Here is a 9423-nt window from a genome sequence, read left to right on the forward strand (position 1 = left end):
CTGCAATTCTTCTCTACATAGCAGCCTGAATCACATCCCTTCTCTGCCCCAAACACTACAGTGCACTGTTCATCTCAGAGGAAAAAAGCCAGTCTTTAGAGTCACCTACAAGGCCTTGCAGGATCTGGGACCCCATTTCCTCTCTGCCTCATTGTCCTCCTCCCTTTGTGGTTCTCAGAATAAGCCACGCACGCTCCTACCTCTGAGCTTGTGCACTGACCGTTCCCTCTGCCCAAGCACTCTTCCCCCGGACAGCTGCAGGGCTCACCTCCTCACTCATAGACCGCTCAGGTCTATGCTGTGATATCCCCTTATCCTTGAGGCCTTCCCTGACCACCTCCTGGGAAATTCCATGCACGTCCTCATCTCCTTTATTCTCTTATTCCATTCTTTGGAACTAATCACCATCTGACTTACTATAGATTTATTATCTGTTCTCCATCACCCAGTAACATGTAAGTAGCCTCATTAGGTCAGGGACATGGTCTTTTTTGTTTATTACAATAGTACCTGCTCAAGGTAGGTGCTCAAGATATGTTTGTTGCATGAATGCATTTCTGTGGCCCTGCGGGTGAGGTACTATGATTTGTCACATGGTTAGGGTGAGGGACAGAGCAGTTGTCCAGAGAAAGTGAGAGGCAAGGTACTAAACACCCTACCCGTGAGTCACTGAGAGCTGGACACACCCAGACCTGATGGTCTGATAATTTCATATATGTTATTCCTTCATTCCTCATATCACAGAGAGGTAGATATTATTATTTCCATTCTACAGTTGAGAAACTAAGGCACAGAGAGGCTAGATAATACAGGATGGTCACATGGGGACTTAGGGCTAAACTCACGTCTTTGGAATCCATTGCTGTGTCTCTTTTATCCCTACCCTCCCATGTTCATTACACACCAAGGGGCAATCCCTCTCGACCCTGCCCCCACTCACCCCCCATTCCCTGGCAGCCTGCACCTGGTCAGCCCAGTGAAAGAAGCCAGCTCCCGCCTCTCCTCACTCTCCCTGGCTCTGCAGGGCAGTCCTTGCCTGCCAGAGGGTTAAAAAGGAGTGTTTGTAGCAGCCGCTGTCTCCAAGGAGAGGAGAGGAAAGCAGAGTGGGGAGGCCGCCAGCCACGCCAGGCTCACAGCCGGTGGAGGGTGGGAGGCAGCCAGCTTGACCTGTCCAGCCCTTGGAAAGACAGCAATGACCTCACCTCCACCCACCCTGGGATTCGGTGAACTCTGAACAGACGGGGCAATTGCAGAGTGAGGTTGCTGCACAGCCATTGAGCAGGAAAGTTCTGGCGGAGACTGAGGAATGTGGGCAAGTGGGGACCGGGCCTGGCCTGGCGGCTGAAGCCAGAGGCAAGCTCTGAATCAGGGATAAGCAGCTAAGACCCAGCAGGTGGCAGGAGTAAAGAGGCAGCAGTGGGAGAGGAGGAGGTGCCCATCTCATCTCCTGCTAACAGTCCAGCCATGTCCCAGCCTGGAGGACACTGGAAGAGGCCCGGGACCCTGGGGCCTCCTGTGCGCAGTATCCGGCCCTTCAAGTCCAGTGAGCAGTACCTGGAAGCCATGAAAGAAGACCTGGCCGAGTGGCTTCGTGATCTCTATGGGCTGGACATCGATGTGACCAACTTCCTGCCGGTGCTGGAGACAGGCCTGGTGCTGTGCCGGCATGCCAATGCCATCACTGCAGCTGCCCTGGCCTTCCTGGCTGAGTCACCTGCCCAAGCTCAAAGGATTCCCATGCCCCAGGCTGGGGTTTCCTGCAATGAGGCCGCCCAGCCGGGTACCTTCCAGGCCAGGGACAATGTCTCCAACTTCATCCAGTGGTGTCGCAAGGAGATGGGCATCCAAGGTAACTGCCCTAGACCCCCACCCCCATTCCAGGCCCTTATTTTGGGAGCCATTCATCCCCTCTTGGGGACATAGACTAGATCTGAGCTCAGAAGCCTGGGTCCCCTTTGCAGATTTGCCTTGGGCTAGCTCATCTCTTCTCATGCCTTGTTTCCCCCATCTCATAGTAAATCCTCAATAAATAAATGTGTTGATGTTGATAAATGTTTGTTGATGATTCACTCAACAAACATAAATCGAGTACCTATTCTGTTTGAGCACTGCGCAGGGCACTAAGAACTGAAAGGAATGAAGCCCAGTGCCCAAGGAATTCACGGTCTAGCAAGAGAGACAGAGGAGTAGATCTGTAAATCACAGCTCACTGTGATCGGAGCAAAGGTGCAGGGCTCCCAGGGGAGGAGACAGAGACCTGATGAGGTGGAAGTGGGAGCCGAGACAGGCTGCATATAGGGTGTCCCAAAGTTACCCATAAAGTTGCCATACATAGGAAAAATGGGAAATTGCAGCTGAATGTACCTTTATTTACAAAATATTCATTACAAAAATTTATAAACTACCAGCTGGGTGCCATGGCTCTTGCCTGTAATCTTAGCACTCTAGGAGTTGGAGGCGGGTGGATTGCCTGAGCTCAGGAGTCCAGCCTGAACAAGTGCAAGACACTAGCTCTACTATAAAGAGAAAAGCTAGCCGGGCATAGTGGCAGATGCCTGTAGTCCCAGCTACTTGGGGGGCTGAGGCAAGAAGATCGTTTGAGCCCAAGAGTTGGAAGTTGTGAGCTATGATGCCATGGTACTCAACCCAGGATGACAAGAGTGAGACTTGTCTCAAAAAAAATTTTTTTACAAAATATTTACAAAATATCTCTACATGTTGGCCACCCCTTTGTAAAATTTTGTAATGAATATTGTGTAAATAAAGGTACATTTAGCTACAACTTCCCATTTTCCCTATGCATGGAGACTTTATGGGCAACTTTTGGGATACCCTGTAGTGGAAGGAGATTTGGCTGAGTCTTGAGAAATAAACAGAAATTTGGGGGGAAGGGAAATATAGGCAGGGGATCAGGGCAAAGGCACCAAAAAGGAGGCACTGTGTTTGCATAACTGGGAGAATCCGCACTGGTGAGGAGAGTACAAGGAGAGGGGGAGGGGCTGGTCATGCTGGGGCTTGTAGGACTTTGGAGTGACAGGTCAGGATCCCTCCTCTAGCTGGCCTCAGACCCAGATGGAATGTTAAACCATCTTCCAGGCCAAAGGTGTTGAGGGAGAGAGTGGGCATGGGCGAGGCCTGGGCTGCTGGCTGGTGGCATGGCAGTGGGAAGCAGGACAGGAAGGCTAATAGGAGCTTGTGTTCAAGGAGCACTTCCCTGTGCCAGACACTGTCAGCCAGTGCATAACTGCCATCAGCTCATCCAGTCCTCACACCAATTCCATGACAACATCCCCATTTACAGAGGAGGGAACTGAGGTCCAGGGACCAGCTCAAGGTCATAAAGCTGGTAGCGGGACAGTCAGGACTCCACCTTAGTTGTTGGCTCCAAAGCCTGTACTCAACCCTGCCTGGTTATGACTGGGCTGGGGATTGAGTTTGCTGTACCTGGTGAATATCTCGGGTGAGAGGCATGGGTAGGAAGTAGAAGAAACTGCTTCCTGTTCCTGGACACATCGTGGCAGGCTGAGTGGGGGGTGGGAAGAAGAGGTCCCCTGCTGAGAGTCCAGCCAAGTCTCAGCCTGGGGGACACTGGAGGAGCCCCGGGCCTCCTGTGTGCAGCATCCAGCCCGCTTTCCACCCCCAGCCTAGACAAGGGCTCTCACAGGCATTGTGGGACATGACCCCAGAGTACTTTTTCTCTCCCTACGCTAAAAAAGGTTTTGCCCCCTGCTTGTATCTGAGATGGGGGTCTATCTCCTGCCCCTGCTTGTACCTGAGAAGGGGGCCCTGTGCTATGAGCCACCTTTTGTGTTCTCAAGATCTGAGCAATTCTGCCCAGACCCCTCCTGAGGGGGCTGACCTCACCCCAGGATCCTGAGACCCTAGCCACTCCCCACACCCGCCCCCATGTTCCCTCTGCCCCCGCAGAGGTGCTGATGTTCGAGACCGAGGACTTGGTGCTGCGAAAGAACGTGAAGAACGTGGTGCTCTGCTTGTTGGAGGTGGGCCGTCGGGCCTGGCGCTTCGGGGTCGCGGCGCCCACTCTGGTGCAGCTGGAGGAGGAGATTGACGACCAGCTGCGCCGAGAGCTGGCCCTGCCGGCGCCTGACCCTCCGCCGCTGAAGCCCCCAGCGCGCAGGCGGTGCCACTTCCGCAACCTGGACCAGATGGTGAGGCTCTGCCCTCATCCTGCACCCCTTACTCCCCTCCGCTGCCCTATCCCGTTCCAGCCCTTGTTGGAAGGGCACTGGCTCTTGAACTCCCGTCTCCACTCTGACTCGATCACACTGTGTGGCTTTGGCAAGTCACCTTCCGGAAGCTCAGAGCCTTCACGCTAACAACATACAGTGATGGCTGTGGCTTCATTACCCCGTTTGCACTCTACACGTCCCTCATTTCACTCTCATGGGACGGTTTTCAAGAGCAGTCTCTGGCACCCTCTGGGACAACCTAGTTCCAAGTTTTAGCCACTACTTCATACCTATGAGACTTTGGACAGATAATTTATACTCTCTGTGCTTCCTTATCACAGTGGGGGGACAGTCATGCACCTACCTTCCGTGAGAGCTATGAATATTAATGAGCCAGCACATTACAAAGTGCTTGGAACAGTCCTGCACGGAGCGGGTGCTTCATGGCAGTTAGCTCTCACTAACCCCGTTTCCACCACTGGGGAAAATAGAGCTCAGGGGGGTTTCTTAGCCATTGCACTCCACTGCCCCCATCAGCTGACCCCCCAAGGACCCTGGTCCATAAGTGACCACTGCAGATCTCGTTCTCTCTGTCACTTACAATCGATCTTCTCTATTCTTGCTTCTCAGTCCCCAGCCTGATCTCTGCAGGAACCTCAGAAGTGGCTCTGGGCCAGGCAGTCCGCCCATTTAGTTTGACCCAGCATGGGGGGCGGGGCTTGGGCACCTGAGCAGAGGAGAGGGCTGATCTCATTGCGCATGTCCTGCAGGTGCAGAACCTCGTGAGCCACTGCACGTGCCCAGTGCAGTTCTCCATGGTCAAGGTGTCTGAGGGGAAGTACCGAGTGGGAGACTCCAACACCCACATCTTCATCCGGGTAAGTCCAGCTAGGGGTCAAAGGGCTCCTAGCATCATCAGAATAGTGTTTCTTTCCATGGGACCTAGCCCAGACCTGAGGACAATGACGAGAAATCACCCCAAACCATCAGGCTTTGGAGCTCCCTTCTCTTCCTGGGAGAATTCCAGGAGATTTCTGGCGAAGTTGGCAAGTCCATCCCCTCCTCCCAGAACCGCAGCCCTCCATCACTTGAAACTTGGCCTAGTGTAGAGGGTGTCCCCAGGTGAGGTGTGGTGGTGGGTATGGAGAAGGGTACTTCTGCTTTTCTGCTTCACTCCAGTGGCTTGGTCAGAGCAAGAGACCTGGGAATCCCAAGTCTGAGTTCAGTGTGTGGCCCTGGCCACATGGACCCCCAAGTCCCCTTCTTGCATGTCTGGCTGGGTGCACTCTGCAGAGTAAGTACATGTCTGAAATGTCCCCCAGTACCTGGCTGTGCCTCACCAGCCCCTGTGCCCAAGGGTGTACACCTGCATGGCCTTGTATCCCCAATTGGGAACGTAATACTGCTGACCTAATGGCCAGCAGCTCGAAGCATGGCCAAGCCCTTTTCTTGTGCACAAGCCACCACTGAGCCAGCTCCCTAGGCCCTCACCTGGACCCTGAGGGGATAGATAGCCCTGTGAAGTAGCTAGGGGCAAAATTATGGCCCCAGTTTTCAACAGAGGAAATTGAAGGTTGGTGAGACTATGTGACCCTGCTCCAGGGTAGAGTTCCAGGTAGAGAACCGCAGGCTGGTTCATGCATTTCACAGAGGCAGAGCCAGTGGCATTAGACCCCCATCTCAGGTACAAGTAGGGGCAAAACCTTTTTTAGCGCAGGGAGAGAAAAAGTACTCTGGGGTCATGTCCCACAATGCCTGTGAGAGCCCTTGTCTAGTTGTGGGGCAACTTTCTGTTTGCCCACCCTTGACAACACGTGGTATTCTATGCCAGTCATGGAGGACACTCAGGCTGCAAAAATTATGCACATTCCCAATCTTACACCCTACAAGGGAGTATCTGTGTGTGAGTACATGGATGGGAGTATCCCTGAGTGCGCGCCGGAAGCCTGCAAGCTGATCCAGGAAAAGGGGATGCCCTCTGTCCTGCCCTCAACCTCACCCTGTTGCCCCCTTAGATCCTCCGGAACCACGTGATGGTACGTGTGGGGGGCGGCTGGGACACGCTGGGCCATTACCTGGACAAACATGACCCCTGTCGGTGCACGTCCCTCTGTGAGTCCCCTAAGAGTCTTCTTTCTGTGGGGCTGGTTGGAGAGGTGTAGCTCTTGTCAGTGGCGGCGGGGGCAGAGGCAGAGGGGCGCGGGGAGGGGCGGGGGAGGCTGGAGGGAGGAAGATTCCCTAGCTGGGCAGTCACGGTGCAGTACTAATTATAGCCACGAGGTGGTGCACAACACACGCAGAATAAGCATTTGGTCAGGGTGCTTCCCGGCAGAGGCTCTGGGGTCCACAGTGGTGCCACCAAACGTGACTTATAAGGTCTTATTTCTTCTATAATCTCTATCAGCACCTCAAGCCACCGAAATAAGCATATACTCTAAGTAAAAGTTGTGGACCTACCATACAAACGCAGCTTTAAACAAGCTCCCCAGCCAGGCCTCTGGCTAGGTCGCGTCCAGTAAATGCCCCCTATAGGGAAACTCTGGTGCTGCCACTGTGGGTCCCACTGTTTTTAATGTGGGATAAGAGGCAGGGGGCAGCTGCGGGGAGGCGGGGCGGGACAATGGGCCCCATCAGCAGGAATTGAACCCTTCCCTTCTTTCCTTTCTCTGGGGGGACAATGTTGGTAGCACACAAGCCGGGCAGCCTCCTGAAGCCCCCAACCCCTCCGGTGCAGCATGAAGTGAGGGTGCAGGACGGCCCCTCACACCCCCAGCCTACAATGACCATCAGCCGCTCTCAGAGCCCACTGCCCCCCGTGGACTGGAAGACATACACTTCTTCAGGCCGAAAGCTGAGACCCCCCACCATCTCCTCACCCAGCCCCTGCAGGGAGCAGGGAGCAGGGACAGGGGTTCTCAGGTATGCGGGAAGAGTCTATTTTTCCTTTGGTGTCCACATTTTCAGCGGCTACCTCACCTCACTCCAAGATAGAGAGACCTCAGGTGTTCAGAACTGAGAAATCACCAGGGCCTTTGGGATTGTCTGGTTACACATCTTGTCCATAAATGAGGAGGTAGAGGTCCAGACGGGGAACAGACTTATCCAAGGTTCTCTGCCATTTCATGGTAAGGCAGAGACTAAGACCCACCCCACTCCACCCCAGACTAGTGACCCCTGGTTGTCAGACATCTGGTCTGGGATCATCCCTTAAAAGATCTGACCCCAGGCCGGGTCCAGGCTTTCTTCTCTCTACTACACAGGGAACAGGGAGCATAGACTTAAACAATGGCTGCCATGGGTTTCATTCAACATGAAGTCTAGCTGCCTTGGTTGTTCTACCTGGGAAAGACCATCTCTTCCCAGAGCCAGGGGACTACACTAGCTGACCCTGCCAGCCTTGTAAGTCTCCCTTTCCAGCCTTGTGATTCTCCCTTTCAGGTGCCAGGAGAGGTCTCTCACCCCATCTTGGAGGCAGCTGCCAGCTGGGCACAGCCCACCCAGCCCCCAATCCTCATTCATCCATGGGGGCCAAGACCCATGGTGTACCTCGTCTGGGAAGAGGGAGGGAAGACACCTTTCTGAACTCCCCAGGGGAAGGACTCCTACCTCTTGGGTTCATGAGGAAAAAGACAGCCAGGGAACCCCTGCTGGGACCCCAACCCCCCAAAGACTCCGAGCCCCAGAGGCCACCACCAAGGGAACATCAGCACGAGGACCCTCTCCCCCTCCTCGCTCCTCTAGCCTAGCCAAGCCCCTCGGGCTCAGGCTGCCACTGTGGGATGAGGCCCGGGGTGCTTCCTCCCAGCTCAGTGAGCCAGCACCTGTTTGTTCTCCATCCCCTGTTAAAGGACTCACCAAGATCCCCATCCGGCTGCCCCCTGCCCGCCCCCCCACACCAGGAGGCAGCTTTCCAAGTACTGCACATGGAGTTCCCAGGACAGAACTTGGGAGAGGACCCATCGCACTAAGGCCCATCTCTGGGGACCTGGCTGGGTCCAGACATGAGGACTGCTCTGTGGCAGTGAGGCACAAAGACCAGAAGCCTGAGGGAACGAACACTCCCCTGGGCCTGGGCAGTTCCAAGGAGCAAGCCATCTACCACAGCCTTGAAGAGGAGATTTTGGCCAAGATGAAGCTGCTAGATGTGGGAGGTGCCTGTCCTCAGGACACAGGACCTGGGATCATCCCTCGAAGTGGAGTCTATGTCCCCAGCCTGGGTGGGCAGTGGCCTGAGCCTGGGAGTCCTTATGACAGAGTCATCCAAGAACTGGCTCAGGGCTCCCCACCCCTCCTTAAAGTGGACATGGAAGCCTGGAAGGCAGCCCCAATATGCTCTCCTAAGCCAGCTGCTACCACAGGCCCAGGAACCCCAAAGGGGAGGCTGGGAGCCCGAGAGAGTAGACCAAGGACACAAGCAAGCCTGAGTGCCAAGAGGACCAGCACGAGGAAGGTCCCACCTCAGAGGGGGCAGGACCGCTCAGCCCCTACTGTGTCGGCCAGTCAGGGAGCCCCTGCACCTGTGCCCTCAAACCCCATTTCTGACAAAGCCAAGTCATGTCTTGGAAAGGGTAAGAGGACCCTCCGGAAACCCCAGAGGGTCCCCTCCATCTACAAGCTGAAGCTGAGGCCCAGGATCCGGCCTCGGAGAGACCACAGGCCTGAGAAGTGCCCTTCAAGGATCCCTAAGCCACTAGCCTACCTCTATCTGGGTCCAGTCAGGGCACCCCCCAGGGGCAAGCTGTTGAGAGCCATGCTGGGCAAGGGACGTGAGGCTTCTCAAGTGGTTGCAGTGCCAGCAGGTGAGAAGAAGGAAGAAAAAGAGAAGAAATTGCTGGCTGGCCATGGGCCGCAGCAGTTTGACCAAGCCCCACTCCCACCTGAAGAGGAGTCCTGGGTCTGAGCGTCTGAGGGTGCTGTGAAGAGGGAAGCAAGGACACCTGGATTCACAGCTGCAGGAGCTGCCATGTCAAGACAGGGCCTAGGCCAAGAGGCAGTGAGAAGACAACTCTGGGTGGTGCCTGTGGCTCAGTGAGTAGGGTGTAAGCCCCATATACTGAGGGTGGTGAGTTCAAACCCAACCCTGGCAAAACTGCAACAACAACAAAAAAATAATAAAAAAATAAAATTAAAAAAAAAAAAGAGAAGACAACTCCAACTCTAGAGGAAGGCGGGGGCCAGAGGGCACTCTGTATCTTGCTGCCCTCCCCCAGAACAGCTCCCCCAAATTCTTGGC

The 9423-nt window shown here is 54.7% G+C and overlaps 1 protein-coding gene across 1 annotated transcript; it reads left to right on the top strand.

Moving 5' to 3' along the window:
- Positions 1 to 1464: 1464 nt before the first annotated feature.
- On the top strand, positions 1465 to 9090 carry GAS2L2 (growth arrest specific 2 like 2). The gene is made up of 6 exons (XM_023516605.1): positions 1465 to 1849; positions 3928 to 4169; positions 4961 to 5068; positions 6206 to 6302; positions 6878 to 7109; positions 7629 to 9090. Exons 1-6 carry the CDS (start codon positions 1465 to 1467, stop codon positions 9088 to 9090), a joined length of 2526 nt encoding a protein of 841 aa, XP_023372373.1.
- The last annotated feature ends 333 nt before the right edge of the window (positions 9091 to 9423 follow it).

This window comes from Otolemur garnettii, unplaced genomic scaffold (genome assembly GCF_000181295.1).
Source record: "Otolemur garnettii isolate 467f Iridium unplaced genomic scaffold, OtoGar3 scaffold00094, whole genome shotgun sequence".
Lineage (NCBI taxonomy): Eukaryota > Metazoa > Chordata > Mammalia > Primates > Galagidae > Otolemur > Otolemur garnettii.